The 23,219-nt window shown below is 45.7% G+C and overlaps 1 protein-coding gene and 1 long non-coding RNA gene across 8 annotated transcripts in view; one reads left to right on the top strand and one right to left on the bottom strand.

The window, feature by feature from the left end:
* PLCE1 (phospholipase C epsilon 1) overlaps positions 1-23,219 on the bottom strand; it is a 372,153-nt gene that overhangs the window by 99,166 nt on the left and 249,768 nt on the right. For all 6 annotated transcript variants that reach the window (XM_086378753.1, XM_086378751.1, XM_086378754.1 and 3 more), the window contains one exon: positions 6,695-6,840. In XM_086378753.1, the coding sequence (XP_086234879.1) occupies positions 6,695-6,840 (146 nt within the window). The remainder of the gene's footprint in view (positions 1-6,694; positions 6,841-23,219) is intronic.
* Positions 259-2,861, top strand: LOC147344078 (uncharacterized). Of its 2 annotated transcripts, XR_015155703.1 has the most exons (3): positions 301-448; positions 1,001-1,129; positions 1,408-2,861. It is a non-coding gene; the product is annotated as an uncharacterized LOC147344078 (long non-coding RNA). The 2 variants fall into 2 exon arrangements; XR_015155702.1 differs by lacking the exon at positions 1,001-1,129 and having other exon boundaries at positions 259-448.

Raw genomic sequence — 23,219 nt, 5'->3', positions numbered from 1 at the left:
TTCTGGTTTCCCAAAAGGGAAACCTGATGGGTAATATGGTTTTTACAAATATTCATGGAGGATCAGTCACAGAAAATGTGTTCCATCCACTCCTCTTGATCTTTTAAACATAACCGGATGAGGCCAGTCCTGCAGTGACGCCCACAAAGCCTGTTTTGGCCTCTCCTATTGAATTTCTTCAACTGACATTAAGTCACTGGCCTGTCTTGAGAGATCTTATCTTAAAGTATTATTTGCAGAACAGGATGTTAAATGAGAGTCTTCCTATGTTTAAATTGCTGCTAAGAACAACAGCTGACATTGAACCCCACCTTCTGAAGTGAGGCAGCGTGTTGTCACCAGGAGACTCAGAGTGTTCTCCCTGCAGAGGTTTCCCACCGTGCATCAACAGAGAGCTGGGTCTGAGCAGCCAAGCGGGGACTTCTTTGCAGAGGGCTGTCAGGACATGGTAAGTGAGAAGGAGGAGATCTCCCCAAGTTCAGGGGCTTCAGGGAACTTCATGGAGAGGCTGGCCCATGTCCTGGCAGCTTGTTGATCATGTGGACTGCCTGGTGTGTGACTTCCTGGGAAAGTGTAAGGACGAGAGGCTGGCTGGGGCCGCGGGATGGCTAGTGAGGGGGAAGGATCCGGTGAGTGAGCTTTGCATCTCTAGAGCCTGGGTGGGCAAAGTGCTGGGGCTTTCTTTGAGTCTGGAATGGACCCTGAGAGGCAGCAGGGCTTGAGTTATCTTGAAAGGCTTCCCTCCAAATAAGGGGGCCCTAGTGGAAAGAGTCTGTAAGGGTAGGCCTTTCAGAACTAGATGCTGTGAGGGAGGACTGAGTAGTGGGCCAGGCTGGGGGTGTACCACCCCTCTCCAGGTGATGGTACAGGGGGTTGCTTTCGGACAGAAATTGGGGGGAGTTAGGACGGAGGAGCCTAGTAGGCTGCAGTCCGTGGTGTCGCTAAGAGTCAGACACGACTGAGCGACTTCACTTTCACTTTTCACTTTTATGCACTGGAGAGGGAAATGGCAACCCACTCCAGTGTTCTTGCCTGGAGAATCCCAGGAATGGGGGAGCCTGCTGGGCTGCCATCTATGGGGTCGCACAGAGTTGGACACGACTGAGGCAACTTAGCAGCAGCAGGGCAGGTAAGTAGGAAGTGACCCTGAAAACACCCCACATGGCTCTCTGTGAGGTCACCAAAGCCAGATCACAGTGGCCCCAGTCAAGTTAGACTGGCTCCCTTTACCCCTCCTCCCTTCTTCTCTCCTATCCTGCCCATGTTTTCTGCAGGAACCCTGAGCTAGAGACAGAGGGACAGAAAGATAAATTATATCTTCCCACCCTACTGCAGCTTTCTGAGACTGGTAGGGCTGTGAAACTGGGGAAAGGGTGAAGCTTTTCTTTGTTTTTTCTTCCTTCCCAGGTGGCACTAGTGGTAAAGAACCAACCTGCCTGCCAGTGCAGGAGACATCAGAGACACAGGTTTGATCCCTGGGTTGGGAAGATCCCCTGGAGGAGGGCATGACAACCCACTCCAGTGTTCTTGCCTGGAGAATCTCATGGACAGAGGAGCCTGGCGGGATACAGTCCATGGGGTCACAAAGAGTCAGACACGACTGAAGTGACTTTGCAGCAGCAGGAGTGTGGCATACAGAATCTCAGTTTCCTGACCAGGGATTGAACCCATGTCCCAAGCAGTGGAAGTGTGGAGTGCTAACCACTGGACCATCAGGGAAGTCCCTTTACTTCTTTTTTGAAGTTTTAAATGAAAACTTGAAGCTCTGATTTATATCAGACTGGATTAAAAAATCATTAGGTAATACCTAAGACATCCAAAAGACATCAAAAAGTACAACACGACACACACTCACGCATCAACCTCTCAGTTTAAAAAAATAAAGCATTGATAATATGGCTGAGGCCCCAGAACTCCTCCGTGGACACACCCCCCTCCCTTCCTCACCGCCAGGGACCACGTCTGCAACTTTATTGCGCTCCTTCCCTGACACTTCCTCATACTTTCTCAACCTGGGCAGATACTGCTAAGCAGTTTGTACAATTGTTTGTGCATTTTAGACTTTATACAAATGGTGTCACACTGAGGGCAACCTGCCACAACCATCGTGTGGCACTGCCATACGATTCTGGGGGTCACTAGCGCTCAAGGGCATAGGCGAAGGAGACGGCTTACTAACTACACAAGTGACCGGGAAAGACACGGGGGGCCCACGGTACAGTCCAGAGTTCGGGGGAAAACAGCCAGTTGGCAGGTTTGAAAGACAGTGAGGTCAGAAAAATAAATTGTCTCCTGATTTCACCCCACTGGGTTCGACTTGTCCTACAACCAGTTCCTTATAAGGTGGTGAGAATCCATCTGGGGGCATGGAATGGAGGTTTAAATAAATGAAGTGAACACATGAATGAGACTTGGTTCTCATTATCTGATCATCCTTTTTTTTCAGGAGTCATGATATGTGGGTGGGGCAAGAGACAAACCTTAGTAAAGAGCAGTGGTGTTTTGTTAGACTGAGAACTGATGCTTTTAAAAAAGAAACTTTACTTCTTTTCATGATTAAAAAGGTATGCCCATTGTAGATGATCTCAAAAATACCAAAAATATAGAAAATCCACTCACGGCTCTTCCAACCACAGACAACAGTAGGAATATTTCCTTCCAGTACTTATCCTATTTGTGTCTGTCTGGTCTAAATATTTTATACATTTTGTTGTATAAATATTGCTGAAGTTATTAAGTATGGACAGCTTTGTTCCCAGGTAGTTTTATATATTGTATGTATACATTGTATGTCCTATGACATTAAAATTATTATAAACATTGTTTTTGGTGATTAAATAATACTCCAGTATGTGGATGCATCATGTTATTGCCTTCATTTTTCTATTATTGTTCATTGGGTTATTTTATTTTATTATTTTAAAATCGAGGTGTCCTTGACATTTGGGTTATTTTATATTGACATTAAAACTGAGTAAATATTGCTGCCTGTAAATCTTTGTACTTCTACTCGTTTCCTATAAGCAGCTGAGAATTTAGTTTGAGGAAGCCAAATGTACAAAGGTGACAGGAAAGCAGTCACTTCACAATAAGGTTGTGCCCCCTTCTCCTCTAATTGTTTTAAAAATTAAAAAAATTCAGTTATCTTGATGCAGTTCAATTACTTGTAATCTAAATACTTTCAAACTTGAAAGTGCACATGTGAGCTCTTCTTCCACAATCATTCCATCATGAGGACATCTAGTAACTTACCTCCTGTATCTACTGTTCTGGCTGACGAACTATTAAACCTGGTAGTTTTACCCATCTATTTGTAAAGACTAATTCAGCCTTAAGCCAAATATAGGAGTGTGAAACTAGGTGGCAATGGGTTTGGGGTGGCCAGGAATCAGTGGTAAGGTTTAGCTGCTTTGACATTATTTCTCATCTAAGAAAGAATTACCTGGCTCTATAGACTTCCTCTGTGTCTCAGCTGGTAAAGAATTCACCTGCAATGCAGGAGACCTGGGTTCAATCCCTGCATTGGGAAGATCTGGAGAAGGGAAAGGCTACCCACTCCAGTATTTTGGCCTGGAGAATTCCATGGACTACAGCCCATGGGGTTGCAAAGAGTCAGACATGACTGAGCAACTTTCACTTTCACATGGACTTCTTGGATTTTGAATTTAAACTAAGTTGGGTCTAAAAGTCACATTTCCCCAAGGCCTCCATTGGTCATTATGAGGCTATTTTTTGCATCAAGAGACTTGCTAATATATGGTACGTGGCAGCCAACCTCCAAGATGGCCTCCAAAGATCCACACTTCCTGCTGCGGTGTGGTCCCCACCCACAGTGAGCCAGTGCTGGTCCTACATGATCAGTATAATACGGCAGAAGTGGACAGTGTGTGACTCCTGAGGCCAGGACGTAAAAAGCACCGAAGCTTCTGTCTTGCTCTTTCTATTTATTTATTTCTATTTATTTATTCATTTTTGGCAGCACTGGGTCTTTATTGCTGTGTGCAGGCTTCCTCTAGTTGTGGGGCTACTCCCCAGGTGTGGTGTGCAGGCTTCTCGCTGCAGTGGTTTGCCTTGTTGCAGAGCACAGGCTCTAGGCAATGGGTTTCAGTAATTGGGCTCAGGGGTTCAGTAGTTGCGGTGCACGGGCTCCAGAGTGCAAGGGTTCAACAGGTGTGGTGCATGGGCTCAGCTGCCCACTGGCAGGTAGGATCTTAGTTCCCAGACCAAGGATCAAACCCATGTCCGCTGCCTTGGCAGGCAGGTTCTTAACCCCTGGACCACCAGTGAAGTCCCTGCCTTGTTCTTTTGGATTGTTCACTTTGGAGGGAGCCAGCTGCCATGCTGTGAGGATGGTGACACCCAGAAGAGAGGACTCGAGGTCCCCAGACAACAGTCAGCACCAGTTTGCCAGTCAACCACGGAAGGATAAGCACCATTGTATGTTCGTGCTTAGTTGCTCAGTCAGTCCGACTCTTTGCAGCCCTAGCCCACAAGAGGGTCTGTAGCCCACCAGGTTCTTCCATCTGTGGGATTTTCCCAGCAAGAATACTCGAGAGGGTTGTCATCTCCTCTTTCGGGGGATCTTCCACACCCAGGGATCTCTTGTATCTCCTGCATTGCTGGTGGACTCTTTACTGCTGAGCCACCAGGGAAGCCCAAGCATCATTAAAACAGGACTATTTTATCAGTATATGATCTCTATTTTTTTAAAGAAAAATAATGCAGGGACTTCCCTGGTGGTCCAGCAGTTAAGAATCTGCCTTCCAATGCAGGGGACGTGGGTTTGATCCCTGCTTGGGCAACTAAGATCCCACATGCTGTGGGGTAACTAAGCCTGCATGTTGCAACTAGAGAGAAGCCAGCACACCACAATGAACGATCCTGCATGCTACAACTAAGATCTTGTGCAGCCAAATAAATAATATTAAAAAAGAAAAGTAGCGCAGATTGTAGAAAATTTATCACAAAGAGAACCAAATCACCTGCATATAGCCTTTTCTTCACCCAGTGCTTTTCTATTTTTCCTTCTTTTGAGCCATGCTTAGTGCATTTGTACGACCATTTTAAATGCCAAGGACATGATCATGTGAGTTTATTCTTAGTTGAGAAAGTTCAAAAGGACGAAAAAATTTCCAACTAAAAATTTTCCTCTCCACCCCCAATCCTGAACCCCTATGTCAGGCCTGGAGAAGCAAAGAAAAACCTTGAAATGTTATGAAGCGAGATCTATTTATAGATCTTCATTGGGAAGATGAATCTTAGACAACAACAACAGCAATGACAAGTTCTCTTTTTGAGCCTTACTACATGCCAGACGCACATACTCAACACTTTACACTGTCTCATTAAATCCTATGCAAAGGGATAGGTGCTTTTTATTATTGCCCCCATTTGCAGATGAAGAAACTGAAGCTTAATGAGGTCAAGTAACTAGATCACACAGCTGTTCCACAGGGGAGCCAGGATTTGATTCCCTGTTATTCTAACTCCACCATTTATCCTCTTCTTCCTCATACCACACTGCCACCACAAGAGTGAGGAGCAGCTATTTCATGCAGGGTAACTGATGCTTAAAGGGAATACAGCTGGAGGCTTTAATGATAGAATGCTGATCTTATTATTAGCTTGATGGAGAAGGTGTAAGAGGAAGATATCATAGAAGTTAAGGGCTGCTGCTGCTGCTGCTAAGTCGCTTCAGTCATGTCCGACTCTGTGTGACCCCATAGACGGCAGCCCACCAGGCTCCTCCATCCATGGGATTTTCCAGAAGTTAAGAGCACAGGCTCTGAAATCAAGGTGGCCTCCATTCACATCCTGGCCACACCAGGTGACCTTGGGTGAGTGACTTAATTTCTTCTTATCTTAGACGTTTCTTCTTTCATCCGGTGTGGAAATAATAATAGTATGTACCTCAAAAAATTGTTCTGACAATCGAAAGTTTTAATGCATGGAACACGCTTAGTCCAGTGCTTGACATGTAGTAAGTGTTCAATAAAAATGACAGCTAACATTATTCAGTGATATCATTATCAACATAAGCCACTGTCATTGGTGAGGGCAGTCAGTGGTTGGCAGCTTACAGTGCTGGGTAATTTGTAAGGCAGATCTGGGAAGAGACAGGTAACAGTGGGGCACACATGGCAGGAAGGGGAAAGGGGGGTCAGTGATGGTGTTGACAGAGTTAAGCAATCAGACACTCAGCCTGCCCAAGAGCATGGGGTCAGGGCAGACACAGCGGAGTAAGATCATGCCTGCTTAATTCTGCAGCACCTCTGAGGAACAGGAATTGTGGCACTAACACAGGTTAATATATTTCCCCCATATAGTCAGTACCAATTGCCTGCTGTTACTAAGTCGCTTCAGTCGTGTCCAACTCTGTGCGACCCCATAGACAGCAGCTCACCAGGCTCCCCCGTCCCTGGGATTCTCCAGGCAAGAACACTGGAGTGGGTTGCCATTTCCTTCTCCAATGCATGAAAGTGAAAAGTGAACATGAAGTCGCTCAGTTGTGTCCGACTCTTCGCGACCCCATGGACTACAGCCTACCAGGCTCCTCCGTCCATGGGATTTTCCAGGCAAGAGTACCAGAGTGGGGTGCCATTGCCTTCTCCAAATATGGTTACCTGGACAATTAATTCAGTGCCATTCAGCTGTTAAAAGGAAACCCCAGATAACCATATTCCACTGCCCATACCTGAGGCCGGCCAAGAACTCCATGACAGCATTGTAGTTGCCCATGTTCCAGCAGCATTTGGCCACATGAACCAAGTACGAGAAGACTTCCCGCTTCTCTTCCATGGAGCCCGCCGCGAGGATCAGCCACGTCACCCAGGAGCTCACCTGTAGATGCAGAGAGGGGCGTCCACTGAAACCAGGCCAGGGAAGCTTGACGCATTACTTTCTCATGAGAAAAATGTTGTTGTTTTTAAGCCAGTTTAGTATTAGGAAATGAAGGACCTGCCAAGAGACTGAATTGAAGCTCCAGCTCCATCAATGCTTTGCAATGGGATTAACCTCCCTGTTCGCTTCACCTTTAAAATGCAGCTGAAAGGTAATTCATATAATCCCTTTTCATCTATAAAATTCCATGCTGCTGCTGCTGCTGCTGCATCGCTTCAGTCATGTCTGACTCTGTGCGACCCCATAGACAGCAGCCCACTAGGCTCCTCTGTCCCTGGGATTCTCCAGGCAAGAACACTGGAGTGGGTTGCCATTTCCTTCTCCAATGCATGAAAGTGAAAAGTGAAAGGGAAGTCGCTCAGTCGTGCCCGACTCTTAGCGACCCTATGGACTGCAGCCCACCAGGCTCCTCCATCCATGGGATTTTCCAGGCATTCCATGAGACCATAGTAAAACAAGGCCTAAAGGTAATGAGGATTTAAATGTATTTGACTGATGGAGCAAGAAAGCACTTAGCACATGAACAAAAGTCCATTTGTCAAAGAGTACAATGCATAATATTAAACGAAAAAACACAAAAAACTTTTTGAACTATCTTACACAAATGCATTATTTATTATGCTCCTCAAATGACTAAATAATAGAACCAACATAGCACTTATGTTACTGTTCTAAGCACTTCATATATGTTAACTCATGTATCTCTCACAACAATCCTAAGAGTCAGGAACCATAATTATGCTCATTTTATAGATGAGGAAACTGAAGGACAGAGAGCCTAAGAGACTTGCTCAAAGTTCCCAACCAATAGGTGGCAAAGCCTGAAACTGAACTGAGGTGTGTGCCCCTGGTGGCTCAGAGGTAAAGAATCCATCTTAGCCAAGCAGGAGATACAAGAGATGCAGGTTACGGGAAGATCCCTTGAGGAAATGGCAACCCACTCCAGTATTCTTGCCTGAAAAATCACACTGAGAGAGGAGCCTGGCAGGCTACAGTTTATGGGGTAGCAAAGGGTTGAACACAATTGAGCACGCACACATGAAAAATGAAATATGTGTCCCCAAAGTGTCACTATTAACTATTCACTAAACACCTAATGTAGATACTGTTCTCCTCTAGGCTTAAATTTAGTCTAATGTGATTTGCCTTTCTACTACACAGACTGGAGTATCAATTCAGTTCAGTTCAGTAGCTCTGTCCGAGTCTTTTCGACCCTATGGACTGCAGCATGCCAGGCTTCCCTGTCCATCATCAACTCCCAGAGCTTACTCACACTCATGTCCATCTAGTCGGTGATGCCATCCAACCATCTCATCCTCTGTCCTCCCTTCTCCTCCCACCTTCAATCTTTCCCAGCATCAGAATATTTTCCAATGAGTCAGTTCTTCATATCGGGTGGCCAAAGTATTGGAGTTTCAGCTTCAGCATAATCCTTCCAATGAGTATTCAGGAATGATTTCATTTAGGATTAACTGGTTTGATCTCCTTGCAGTCCAAGAGACTCTCAAGAGTCTTCTTCAACAACACAGTTCAAAAGCATCAATTCTTTGGTGCTCAGCTTTCTTTATAGTCCAACTCTCATATCCATACATGACTACTGGAAAAACCATAGCTTTGACTAGACTGACCTTTGTTGGCAAAGTAGTCTCTGCTTTTTAATATGCTGTCTAGGTTGGTCATAGCTTTTCTTCCAAGGAACAAGCGTCTTTTACTTTCATGGCTGCAGTCACCATCTGCAGTGATTTTGGAGCCCCCCAAAATAAAGTGTGACACTGTTTCCATTCTTTCCCCATCTATTTGCCATGAAGTGATAGGACCAGATGCCATGATCTTAGTTTCCTGAATGTTGAGCTTTAAACCAATTTTTTCACTCTCCTCTTTCACTTTCATTAAAAGGCTCTTTAGTTCTTCTTCACTTTCTGCCATAAGGGTGGTATCATCTGAATATCTGAGGTTATTGATATTTCTCCCAGCAATCTTGATTCCAGCTTGTGCTTCATCCAGCCCGGCATTTCATATGATGTACTCTGCATATAAGTTAAATAAGCAGGGTGACAATATACAGCCTTGACGTACTCCTTTCCTGATTTGGAACCAGTCTGTTGTTCCATGTCTGGTTCTAACTGTTGCTTCTTGACCTGCATACAGATTTCTCAGGAGGCAGGCAAGGTGGTCTGGCATTCCCATCTCTTTAAGAATTTTCCACAGTTTATTGTGATCCAAATGGTCAAATGCTTTGGTGTAATCAATAAAGCAGAAGTAGATGTTTTTCTGGAACTCTCCTGCTTTTTCGATGATCCAACGGATGTTGGCAATTTGGTCTCTGGTTCCTCTGCCTTTTCTAAATCCAGCTTGAACATCTGGAAGTTCATGGTTTACGGACTGTTGAAGCCTGGCTTGGAGAATTTGGGGTATTATTTTGCTAGTGTGTGAGATGAGTGCAATTGTGCAATAGTTCGAACATTCTTTGGCATTGCCTTTCTTTGGGATTGGAATGAAAACTGACCTTTTCTAGTCCTTTGGCCACTGTTGAGTTATCCAAATTTGCTGGCATATTGAGTGTAGCACTTTCACAGCATCACCTTTTAGGATTTGAAATAGTTCAACTGGAATTCCATCACCTCCACTTGCTTTGTTTGTAGTGATGCTTCCTAAGGCCCACTTGACTTTGCACTCCAGGAGGTCTGGCTCTAGGTGAGTGATCACACCATTGTGGTTATCTGGGTCATGAAGACCTTTTTTGTATAGTTCTTCTGTGTATTCTTGCCACCTCTTCTTAATATCTTATGCTTCTGTTAGGTCCATACAATTTCTGTCCTTTATTGAGCCCATCTTTGCATGAAATGTTCCCTTAGGTATCTCTAATTTTCTTGAAGAGATCTCTAGTCTTTCCCATTCTATTGTTTTCCTCTATTTCTTTGCATTGATCACTGAGGTAGGCTTTCTTATCGCTCCTTGCTGTTCTCGGGAACTCTGCATTCAAATGGGTATATCTTTCCTTTTCTCCTTTGCCTCATAACTTCTCTTCTCTTCTCAGCTATTTGTAAGGCCTCCTCAGACAACGACTTTGCCTTTTTGCATTTCTTTTTCTTGGGGATGATCTTGATCACTGCCTCCTGTACAATGTCACGAACCTCTGTCCACAGTTCTTCAGGCAATCTGTCTATCAGATATAATCCCTTGAATATATTTGTCACTTTTCCTGTATAATCATAAGGGATTTGATTTAGGTCATACCTGAATGGTCTTGTGGTTTTCCCTACTGTCTTCAATTTAAGTCTGAATTTGGCAATAAGGAGTTCATTGTCTGAGCCACAGTCAACTCCTGGTCTTGTTTTTGCTGACTGTATAGAGCTTCTCCATCTTCGGCTGCAAAGAATATAATCAATCTGATTTTGGTATTGATGGTGATGTCCATGTGTAGAGTCTTCTCTTGTGTTGTTGGAAGAAGGTATTTGCTACGACCAGAGCAAGTGGAGTAGAACACTTAATAATAATCTACTATCAAAGTCCCCCCTCTATGGTATGCAGCCTCAAAATCCTTTGCTTAATCTCTAAGATTATTTTGCTGCTACCTATGCTTTGGTGCTCTGACACTAATGTTCACTTAAGTTACTTTCTCCATCTTGGTTAAGGTCTGGGCTGATAAGTTCAGTTGATAGTAGATCAAAGCCTTGGTCTTAACCTTGATCCCCCACCCCCACCCCTGCCACGGTCCACTAATTTTACTTGGTTCAGCAACAGTGCCGAAACCTGGGGAGCAACTCACTTCTCTGACTTGAGTGAGAGTGAAGCCTGAACTGAGAAGGTTACAGGGGGAAAATTTCAAGGTCTAAGGGAACACTTCTCTGCCTTCTTTCCTCCAAATAAAATGAGAGGAATGAATGGCATTTAGTGCTGGCAGCAACCACAGAGGGCAGCCCAACCTCTTTCTTCCAGATCAAGAATCCAAGGCTCGTGGGAGAAATTGACTTGCCAACGTCACAATTCTTATGGATGTCAAAACTAGGACTCCCAGGCTGGTGCTCTTTCCTCTGATGAAGGGAAGTTAGTTTTGGTAAACTTGGCACTGGTAGGTCCTTCTAAGCACTCAATAAGAGATGCACACTTGAAGACAGAGATGGAATCAAAGGAGAAGGTACCAAGAAGAATATCAAAACATGAATTAAAAAATGAAGAAAAAAAAAACCAAACAAACAGAAGAGATCAGTTCTAAATACATCTTTCCTTTCCCTGTACAGAAACAAGTAGGAAACAGCAACAGAGAGTTTCCATGCTAGCACAGGGTTATAATCTGGTACCAGTCAGGAGCACTGCAGTAATAATCTGTCTCTTCTTTTCTGAAATTGGCTGAAGCAGAAAGTGATGGGCCACCTGCTAGCCCGGAGCCCAGCTCCAGCCCAATAGGCTCTCAGCAGGCACCATCACTCTCCACCTGCTCAGATTTAGCTGAGCTCTCGTGAGATGTCAGGGAACAGATCTGGAATCAGACCCCTAGGATGAGCCAGAGTCCAGACCATCCTGAAAAGAATTAAGAGGCTCTTGGGAAAGAGATAACCTTTCATTTGGTCTCCTGGGACTCCTCTGGGAGCACAGGAGACCTCTGGGATTCCCAGAGCCAACCCCTCTCCTGCAGCTGTGAGCAATCCCTGGCTCACTGCTTCTCGGCCTTGCCCCTTTCCCTACTTACCCAGTTACCAGTCACTTTTGTGGAACTCTGGCTCTCTAGACCAAGACATTATATTGCCAATAGAGACTGAGTGTTGTAAAGTTTTCAATCAATTCTTCTGCTGATGTGATCAGCTTTTGATAAGCCCTGTCCACCTGATGCAAAGAGCTGACTCAAAGACCCTGATGCTGGGAAAGATTGCAGCCAGGAAGAGAAGAGGGTGACAGAGGATGAGATGGTTGGATGACATCATCAACTCAAGGGTTGTGAGTTTGCACAAACTCCGGGTGATAGTGAAGGTCAGGGAACCCTGGCGTGATGCAGACCATGAGGTCAAAAAGAGTTAGACAGGACACGACTGAGTGACTGAACAGCAACAACAACAATCCTGCCAAAAGAAGTCATCAGAAAACACTCAGAATCACAACGTCATTGACTCCTTGAGCTAGACATTCAAATCCATCTCCTTAAAATAAAGATGAAATACTTAAACATTTAAAGTTGTTCTTCAAAGACACCTAATGCATTAATTCTTGAGGACTCTGGCTGTATTTTTCTATGGCTTTAGCTCCTTTCCTGTTGAAATGGATGGAGAATCAGTGTTTCTGCAAAGTCACTGTTCTTTCAGGCTATTTTGGTACCACACAGCGACTTCTCAGTGCTGTGACCTGAAAGGGTTAACACATCTTCCCCTGGAGAGACCTGCTTCACAGAGCAGGCACTGACCATCATGTGGTTTGTGCCTCAGTCCTGACCACACATCCAGATTTATTTCCTATCAGTCAAATTATTTTCCATATACTTTCCCACAATGCTAGGAAAAAAATAGTGATACCGTATTTCACATGGAAACCTAATTTAAACCAACTGTTCCATCTCCAAGTGTGAGTCCCTAGGGCTTGGTTATTGAGATTATGTAAGCATTGCTATCATAAACACATGCACACACACATACATAACATCTGCCTACAGACTTCGGGAACAATTCTTACTGTGGCCTAATGTATTAATCGGAGAAGGCAATGGCACCCCACTCCAGTACTTGTGCCTGGAAAATCCCATGGACGGAGGAGCCTGGTAGGCTGTAGTCCATGGGGTCGCTAGGAGTCGGACACGACTGAGTGACTTCACTTTCACTTTTCACTTTCATGCATTGGAGAAGGAAATGGCAACCCACTCCAGTGTTCTTGCCTGGAGAATCCCAGGGTGGGCGGAGCCTGGTGGACTGCCGTCCATGGGGTCGCAGAGTTGGACACGACTGAAGTGACTTAGCAGCAATGTATTAATAATTTCAGAAGCATTAACTAGCAAGAGTGCCACCACTAATTCTAAAAAAAGCAAATTCTAAAATGACGCAAAAATGGACTCTGTGGGAGAGGGAGAGGGTGGGGAGATTTGGGAGAATAGCATTGAAGCATGTATAATATCATGTATGAAATGAGTCGCCAGTCCAGGTTCGATGCACGGTACTGGATGCTTGGGGCTGGTGCACTGGGATGACCCAGAGGGAGGGGAGGGGAGGGAGGAGGGAGGAGGGTTCAAGATGGGGAACGTGGGTATACCTGTGGCGGATTCATTTCGATATTTGGCAAAACTAATACAATATTGTAAAGTTTAAAAATAAAAAAATAAAAAAAATAAAAAAACTACTGGCTAACCAAACCAAAATAAATAAATAAATAAATAAAATGACGCAAAAAGAAAACAAGGATTCAGTGATGACTGTAAAATGTAGACCATAGCATAAACATGGCCATATTTACTAAGTGGACGAAGGAATGTGTTTCCAATCCATAAAGACTTTCAGGAAACCACACAGAAAACCACAAAAAGATCGCATGTGTACAGTACTATGACTCAAACACAGGGAACAGTCCTAGAGCAGAAAGGTGTTATATGTGGCAGATTATTTTGCCTCACTGCAATGGTCAGCACAGCACAGAGAGAGAACCTGGCCCCTAGCCCTGTTCTTCAGTGTTCCTCCCAGAGGCTCTGTGCTTACCCTGACAATCCTGACCCCTTTCTACATGGCTACAGCTCCTCTATAACTGTTTTATTTTCCTTCCTTCTCAGGCCTTTCTCAGTATTCTGAGGCCCACAGACTGATCAACTTGCTCTCTCTCCCCACATCAAACACCTTACTGGCATCATATAAGCTCAGTTTGAGAGGAATGTTCTTGCTCCATTCAACGTGACCTTTCCCTGGCCCACCACGCCTTGCCTATGTCCTTTGTAAAGCTGAGTCCTTACCCTGGCCCTGGAGGCCCCAGTCTGTTCTCCAGTCTCACCTTGGCTCTCCCCAAGGTGCTTGGGGAGGTGCTCTTGGGGAGGTGAACCAAGCTTTTCCCATCTTAGGGAGCTTGCACTGGTTGTTCCTCCTATGGGAAGGTACCCTGTTCCCATCCCTCCACCTCTGCTTTAGCTATCATTGACTCATCCTCTAGGCAGAACCATGCTTAGGCCTGTAGCCAGGCACCCTGCCCATGCCCCAAGCTATAGAGGCCCAGGTTGGTCCTCATTCAGCTGTGTCCCGCCTTCCCTCCAATAGAATAAGAAGCCTGTGGGCCAGAGGGAACGTGTCAGCCCACCACCAGATCACTCACCCCTGTAGACCAGTATTCCCAATCCCCTGTTTAAGCACCCCACTTCTAGGATGGCAAGGGACTGATATTTGGATCAGTCCCCCTGAGGGTCAGTCACAACAGTAGGCCTGAAGGCTGGCCAAGAGCAGGTAGTATATGGACAGAGCTTACACTGGGCCCGAGGTGTCCACATGCTACAGGCTTACGAGCCGGGATGGAAGGGGAGGTGGGCAGGCCACAGGCTGGGGTCTGGGGCCTTTCTTTGTATTTCATCCCGACTCCCCTAAAGTCAGGGGCAGGGCTGTGTTCAGGAACCTGATGAAAGCCTCACTACCTTGGGAAGGCTCGCCTGACTTCCCACGTGGGCAGGGTCCACGCGCTCTGTGCTAGGTGGTGCCCCAGACCCCTTGCGCTGTCAGCACTGTGTTCCCCAAAAGGCTGACTTGGGGGCTGTTGTGCTCACCAGCAGCACAGCCCACTCCAGATGCTCGAGGGCAGTCACGTGTGAATGCGTGTGACCTCCCTGGGAAGGCCGTTCTGACGGCTCACCTAGCGCCTCACACACAGCCTCCTCCGGCTTCCCTTCACTGGATGTTGGACCTTGAGTCCAGTGTCACGTCTGCACTTGGATTCTCACAGCAGCACACGTTTGCCTCTGGCTTATTTTTGTTATATTTGTGTGCCTGACTCTTTCACATGGATCTCTTCTGTCTCCCCCCGCACCCCCACCCAGACCTCCAGGGCAGAGACCATCTTTCCCACATCCCCAGTGTGGGGATGTTCGGTGCCCCTGACCGGCAGGCAGGCCACTCAGAGTCCCAGGAGGCCATGGGCAGAGAGGATTCTCAGCCTTCAAATGGTCAGAGATTATATTTGGGAAAAGGCCTAAACACTTCCTACTGCTGTTCCCAGGTCCAGAAAAGGGGGACCGATGACTTCCTGCCAAAAACTTTTTTTGAATATCCTGAGCAGAAGTTTTTGTAGAAAGATGATCCTTTGTAGTGGGTATCTGGTCACCTTCACTGCAAAGTCCAGGCTCAAATGGTAAAGTCTAAAGAAGGCCACGAAGTCTGTCTAGAAAAGCTCCTCTGAAGTGGATTGTGTGTGGTGCATATCTTTATCCACCCTCTACAGAGCTTTATTAGAACAACCCTTGAACTAGGGCAATTGGCATCCACATGCAGGTAACACACACACACACACACACACACATACACACACACACACACACATCCCTGCCTAGGCAGCACTCTTCACAACATGGCACATCTGCATCAGAATCTTTAGGGTGTTTATTCAAATACAGATTACAAGGCCCCACTCAGACCTAGAAACCAGACTCTCCAGATCTGCAGATCAGAAATCTGCATTCTCAAATGCACTTTAGTTGAGAGCTTTCCCTGGGATTCAGTGTCCCTTTCTGGGCCCCTGAGCCTCGAGTCAGGAAGCATCACTTCTGTAGTACCCGTCCAGTACCCTAATTCACCACCTCTGTGACAGCACCTGGAGCTGGAGCTCTGACCCATTTGGAACTCAGAACTCGGAGCCGGCAGGAGATGGGATGGCTCAGTGGTGAGGAGCACGGGCCTCGGAGTGGACCTGTCTTCACCTCCCAGCCCCACTGTCCCTCTGTGCGGGTCCCCGAGGCAAGCAATCTACCCTCTCGGAGATTCCATTTCTTTTCCAGGAAAGGGTAATAACAATATTTACCCCACAAAATTGTCATCAGGATGAACCTGGAGACTATACCTAGGACCTCAACGTGGTGCTCAGTGTGTAGTTAAGGGCTCAACAGAAGTGGAGTACTGCGGCCACCTGCCGCTTCTATAACCACTATTGGTACCGCTATCTGAGTTCCAGGAAGCAGAGCACAGACATCCAGGGAGAGGAGTCTCTAAGTCTCAGTTCCTAACTCCATGGAAGGAAGGAATCCAAGGCTAGATCAGGAAGAACCTGTAGTAGCCTTAAGAAGGGCTTGTCCCCAAGTGCAGATCAGATCAGATCAGTCACTCAGTTGTGTCCGACTCTTTGTGACCCCTGAATCACAGCACGCCAGGCCTCCCTGTCTATCACCAACTCCCAGAGTTCACTCAGACTCACGTCCATCGAGTCAGTGACGCCATCCAGCCATCTCATCTTCTGTCGTCCCCTTCTCCTCCTGCCCCCAATCCCTCCCAGCATCAGAGTCTTTTCCAATGAGTCAACTCTTCACATGAGGTGGCCAAAGTACTCGAGTTTCAGCTTTAGCATCATTCCTTCCAAAGAAATCCCAGGGCTGATCTCCTTCAGAATGGACTGGTTGGATCTCCTTGCAGTCCAAGGGACTCTCAAGAGTCTTCTCCAACACCACAGTTCAAAAGCATCAATTCTTCGGCACTCAGCCTTCTTCACAGTCCAACTCTCACATCCAAACATGACCACTGGAAAAACCATAGCCTTGACTAGATGGACCTTTGTTGGCAATGTAATGTCTCTGCTTTTGAATATGCTATCTAGGTTGGACATAACTTTCCTTCCAAGGAGTAAGCGTCTTTTAATTTCATGGCTGCAGTCACCATCTGCAGTGATTTTGGAGCCCCAAAAAATAAAGTCTGACACTAGCAACTTTTAAAAATGCAATACGGTGTTATTAATGATAACATGTTGATTACCATTATATATATTATATATATATAATATATATATATATAATGTCTTCGTGACTTCATTATTTTATAACTGTAAATTTGTACATTTTGACCCCTTCAGTCATTCCCCTCCCAGCCTTCACTGACCTCTGGCAACCAGCAAACTGTTCTCTGCATCTATGAGCTTTGTTTTTGTTTTGTTTTGTGTGATTTAAATACCACATATAAGTGAAACCACAAGGTAGTTCTCTTCCTCCGATTTATTTCACTTAGTATAACACCCTTGAGGTCCATTCACATTCTCCACAAATGACAAGATTTCATTCCTTTGCATGGACAGTTACTATTTTAAAATCAACCGTTGGACATACTTTGACTTAAAGATGCAAATGCCATTTCTATTTAAATGGTCTACAGAGAATTATAATGGCTGTGCAGGCTATGTTACCCTCTTCTCTCTTACTACAGCTGAATGGATCATTCATTCAGAAAACAGTTTTTAAAAACTATTCAGGAATAAGCCTCATTTTATGCATATTCTCTCCTTTTGTAAAAGTATTATCGTTGTCCTGGAACAGGGTCTTTTTAATTTCATCCCATTTTAATAATGGGATTACCACTCACCAGTGGTTAAGAATCCACCTTCCAATGCAGAGGATGAGGGTTTGATACCTGGTTGGGGAACTAAGATCCCACACATCGTGGAGCAACTAAGCCCGTGCTCTACTACTACTGAAGCCCACTCGCTCTGGAGTCTACAGGCCACACCTAGAGAGTCTGTGTGCCACAACGAAAGATCCCAAGTAACAGGGATGATCCTGCATGCGCAACTAAGGCCCAGTGCAGCCAAATCCATCAATTAATAAAAAAAACCCCAAGAGTAACAGTTTACATAAAACATCTTGACATGAGATGTCAGCTCCACACTATCCTGATCCTATTGCAGGATCACTTATGAATCAATTTCTTTTCCTCTTTGTATGATTTTAATAATAATACTTACAGTAACAATAGCTTCAAAGTACTGGTCGTGTGCTATGAGAGGGACACTGCTTATTCCATTTAATCCCCTCAGCTCTAGACAGCTGGTACTAACAGTGTTTCCATTTTACAGATGGGGAAACTGAGGTTCAAAGTGGCTGAGCTAGCCAGTCCAAGGTGACACCACCTGTAAACTAGGAACAAGACAAATCAAAAGCCTGTGCTTTTAAACTACGTGCTTTATTCTTTTCCATTTTCTCTTGAGCATTAGACTAAAGAGGACCAACTTTTACTCCTGACGAGGGCCCTGATACTACTGACCGAAGAAATGCCTTTACACAGGCTATGCAAAGCTCCGCTCCAGATCTGAGCAGTTGCGTCTCATCTCCTGTAGAAATAGGATGTTGGCGTCCTGATAGGTCACAGAGAATGTGGTGCAGTGGCTTGCCAGCTCCCCGAGGTTCCTGCTCTGTCACCCGTGTAAAGTTCTAAGTTTTCTCCGACAAGCGTGAGTTTGAAGTGAGAGAAGCCCTGCAAGAGGTTCCATCCCTGAGCTCACTCCTGGGGGCAGCGAGGTGTCCCGGGCAGAGGTCTGAGAAAGTGTCAGGAGATGCCCTAAGAAACCTCTTCCTGAGCTGCTGCCACCACAGGAGTGGCCCCATTCTGAGCTGCTCTGAGTGGTGGACAGGAAATGGCCTCCCTGGTTACCTAAGTCCCCCAGTGGGAAACTCACTGGCCACAGGCCACACTGCTTGGAGAAGGGAGAGAGAAGGTTGTCTTCTCGGGCCACTGAGCAGGCCCAGAGGTTCTGAGACCTGCTGTGAACCACTCTGGACCCCAGGGCAGGTGGATTCCTGTCACAGGAAAGGAAGAATGAGCCCCACAAGTCACTGTTTCACCCCTAGGACCCAATGGCAAATGTTTGCTGACTGCAAGGTGGATGGTAAGCGGGTAACAGGAGATCAACAGTTAAACTGATACCAGTGATCAAGCAGGAAGGAGAAATTGTAAGGGAATAAAATCATTTGCATGTGTTTGCCTATGTTCCTCTAAAGACAAATCTGTGTGAAGAAACAAAGGATATTAGCATCCCACCAAGATCCATTACATCCTCCCTGCTGGCCCTGGTAGATATAATAGATCATTAAGAGGAAGGTAGTGGAATCTGCTCTCTGTGCTGTACATGTGCGTAGGGGTGAGCTTCTGTGAATGAAACTTGCTAAGGAATAAATCTGATGAAAACCAGAATTCTGTCATTTTAGCTTCCCTGTTTTAATGGGAGGTGAGAGAGAGAAGGGAGAACACAGGATTTGGAGCCAAAGAAATGTAGGTTCACCTCTTGGCACTACTTTTCACTATTTCTGTGACCTTGAACAAGTTTATTACCTTCCCTGAGATTCAATTTTTCACCCATAAAATATCCTGCCACAAGAGTGGTGTGTGGTAACTAATAGACAATAAATATATGTAAAGGGCTCTGGTGGTTAGAGCAGAGTACATACTCAATAAATGTCAAGCAATGCAGATAATGGAAAAAAAAAAAAGCAGCTCCTTCTTCAAAGATGTTTCTTTGAGGAAACCACATTGGCCTTTTAATTACAGTGCCAGCCTCTCTGTTCTGTTTAGCAGAGAGAGACTTCCCATGGATCAAACCCTCAGAAGGAATGATCCTTTGCTTCTTTTAAAGAGGCCAAAAAGGAGAGATACAGGGAAGGCAGAAAGGGAGTAAGAAAAAAATTGAGACCAAAAAAAAAAAAGAGAACAGATCAACAAAAGTCTAAGGACAGTCAGCAGGGATGGGTGGGAAGAGGAAGGATGTGGCGAGGGGGCTGTCTGAGGAAATGGGGACACGTGGATGTGCTTTGGTGGGAGGGGAAGTGCTTAGAAAACAGCAGTGAGTCACAGCTAGGTTCTGCAAGGGCAGCAGCCTTGAGAGCCCTGGCTCCTTTGTCCAGGAACACTGGGTGCACTGGTCCAGAGTGGGGCTAAACAGCATCAGGGGACGCTGGCCAGTTCAATACCTTTCTCACTTTGTGAGAAGGGGGTCATCTTTTCTAGGGAAAGGATAGATCCCAATTCCAAATAAAACCCAACAGAGCTGTACACGTAAGGCAGAAATTCTAGGATGCCAGCACAAAATAAAAGTACTTGGTGTGTGTCTCCAACCACTTAATCTATGAAAACAAACAACGACTGTCCTGCGATGAGGTCATGTCACTGGGTGAATGGTAACAACCCCGGTGGCACAAAGCTGAGAACTCGAGCCTGACAGCTGAGTACGTGGAAATTCACTTCAGGAAGCAAACTACTGCCCCGGGGCCTGGCTGCAGCGCTTCCACATTGTACCTGAACTTCGCCCTGTGTGCCACCTGGCATGCTTCTTCATGTCTGCCTACCCCTATGCAGCTTTAGAGTTTGAAATCTTGACAGGCAGACTCTGTGCCAATTTTGGGCTGTTCTGCATACAGTAGGTGCTTAGTAAATATTTCAATAACTGTAGTTTTCTTTCTGCTTGGAAGACCCAGGGAGAGACAGGTCAGCCGGGTTCTGTGGTATTGGGTCCCAGTCTGTGTTCTGGGGACATGTTCTATCAGATAGTAACTATTTTGTGAAGAAAGTGTCTGGGGCCATTCAGGTTTGGGAGATGCTGGGAATAATTAAGATTTCTTCACCGACAGGATTTCTTAGGCCTTTAAATATGCTAACATGCATGGTAAATCTCTAAGGGGCTAATATTCAGAGTTTCCCAAATTCTTTATGGGTATTAAGTCACTTCAGTCATGTCTGACTCTTTGCGACTCCATGGACTGTAGCTTACCAGGCTCCACTCTGTCCATGGGATTCTCCAGGCAAGAATATTGGGGTGGATTGCTATGGCCTCCTCCAGGGGATCTTCCCGACTCGGGGATCGACTCAGGAATCGAGCCTGCATCTCCTGTATTGGCAGGCAGGTTCTTTGCCACTAGCGGCACCCGGGAAGCCTGGAATTCTTTATACCATGTCATTTTTCCCTAAAGCAATCCTGGAATATTGGCATTGTATCTCTTTGAGCTCCTGCAGCCTGGAGCCCTCGTAGCCTCATCTCCCCTGGCAATTCTGAAGACCTTGGCTTGAGTCTGCTCAACCTTAGAACACATCCTTCCACCTCTAGAAGCTGCAAGGTGTGAGTGGACTTCAGGGGGTAGAAATAGGCAGAAATGGCAGCCTGTGGTTTTGTGACAGGTGTCAAAATTTCAGAATCAATATATTGTTGTAGGAATTCTAAGACCAATACACAAATAAGATTTTTTTCTTATAATCCATAATGAGGAGATTAAGGCATGCAGGCAATTATTATTTCATAGCCAAGGCGGTCAGAGGAAAGAGCTGAGCAGACCAGCTTTTAGCTGTGGTTCCACTATACAATATGACAACTACATCAAAGGACCTTAGAGGTCATTTAGATCACTTTCTATATTTCATAGATGAAGAAACCCAAGAGAACAGAGAACTGGATAACAGGGTTATCCAGCTGGCAGTGACAGTGCTGAGGCTAGACCTCAGGTCTCTGACCTCAGGATGTCCTGCAGTCACAATTTGCTGGGTTTCTGCTATCTCTGAGAAGAGGATCTGATGCACTGTCCCCTCCCTCTCTCACTCCCTCCACCCATGGGTCTGCAGAGGCAGGCTTCCCCAGGTGAAGCAGCAGCACATGCCAGCAAGGAGCTAACCTGGTCTGATGGAGAGAGGAGGAGGGGAACTGGAAGAATTGCTGAAGATACTGGTTCAGGGAACCTAAGAGACAGTGGCAGCCGGTCCTGGCTGGCCAAAACCCAAGGAACAAAAGGAAGAAGAGTCAGGACAATGAGAAGCTCTCAGTGGGCAGCTGCCTGCCCACAGAGATTTGGGGCAGGATTCTAGAAGGGAGGCTGGAAGGAAGATAAGGAGAAATTACATTTTGTAGAGTTGCTACTTGTCTTCAGTGATGGCAGGAGAGGTCTGAGGAAGAGTCAAGAAGTCTCCTCTGAAAAAACAAACAAGCAAACAACAAAAAGACCTAGGAAAGGGACTTCCCTGGGGTGCGGTGGTTAAGATTCCATGCTTCCAATGCAGGGGACACAAGTTCAATCCCTGGTCGGGGAAGTAACACCCCACAGGCCTGGTGGTGTGGCCAAAAAAAAAAAAAGAAGTTTTTTTCTGGTTCTGGGAGGAGGGAGGCAGGTGGGAAGAAGCCTTCCAGGAAGATCCTGCCAGGATGTGTGTTCTGGGAAGGGAGACAATGGCTGCTCACCAGTTTTGGTGTGGAGGATTATGGGTTGGGGACCCCAATGAATAGTGCATGGGCATAAACCCAAGGACAGGAGCTGTAGAAATTCAAAACTTGGAGACACTGGAGGGAGCTTCAGGCCAGCAGAAGAGGGGATTTATTTGGAGACTGGGGCCGTGCCACACGGCTGCAGGACTTCAGAGTGATTTTGTGTGGACTAAAGTTCTGCTTGTTTTCTTCAGGAGAGTCAGTTAAAGAAGTTTGGGCAGGTGTTGACAGTTTCTATAAAAGGAACTGACCTGTTTGGGGTCTGATAATTTAAGGGTTCCCTGAAGCCAGGGCAGGAGCCAGTGGGGACTAAACACCAGCTTTGCTTCTTTGTGGGGGGAGGGTGAGCTTTCACTTCAGAGGAGTTAAAGACATGCTTCTTATCTGGCTCAAGAAATCTCTTTAGAGAAATATTTACTTCGAAAGTGCCTTGGGTACAGATGACAGAGACTGAAAAATAAAAAACGTCACTTAAGTATTAGAAAGTGGCACATCTTATGTCAAAACTAGACGAAACAAGACAAAAGCCCAAAACAAACCAAGATCATGCTTTTGGGGTGCTGACTGGACAAATATTCTTTCCTTGATGCAGTGGAGCGGGGGTAGGAAGTGCTCAGAGTCAGAAGTGCTAGGTTCACGTCTCAGCTCTAACATTTACTAACTGTGATACTGGGCCAACTACTTACTCTCTTCTATTCCTTCAATTTCAAGCAGGCATGTCAGCAACACCTCCCTTACAGAATGGTAGGGTTAAATGAAATAAGGTGAGAGTGCTTATAAGCACAGTAGAAAGGTTAGCCAATTTTACTAATATTAATGGGCACATAGTCAATGATTTCCAGATAATGGCATTTGGTTTTGTGAGGCACCTACATTTAATGTGGCATTTAAATTAAAATATTTAAGTAATGTCTTTAAAACATTTATGTACTGATTTATTTACTGGCTGACTGGCTCTTCATTGCCGCATGGGCTTTGCTCTAGTCGTGGGGAATGGGGGCTACTCTCTAGCTGTGGTGAGAGTGTACCTATTTACTGATTTGTTTACTGGCTGAGCTGGGTCTTCGTTGCCGCACGGGCTTTGCTCTAGTCGTGGTGGATGGGGGCTACTCTCTAGCTGTGGTGTGTGGGCTTCTCATGGTGGTGGCTTCTCCTGTTGCAGAGCA

This window comes from Bos grunniens, chromosome 26 (genome assembly GCF_055505025.1).
Source record: "Bos grunniens cultivar Pamir isolate PY7600 chromosome 26, Bosgru_T2T1.0, whole genome shotgun sequence".
NCBI classification, from domain to species: domain Eukaryota; kingdom Metazoa; phylum Chordata; class Mammalia; order Artiodactyla; family Bovidae; genus Bos; species Bos grunniens.
This window is presented reverse-complemented; position numbering and strand designations above follow the sequence as displayed.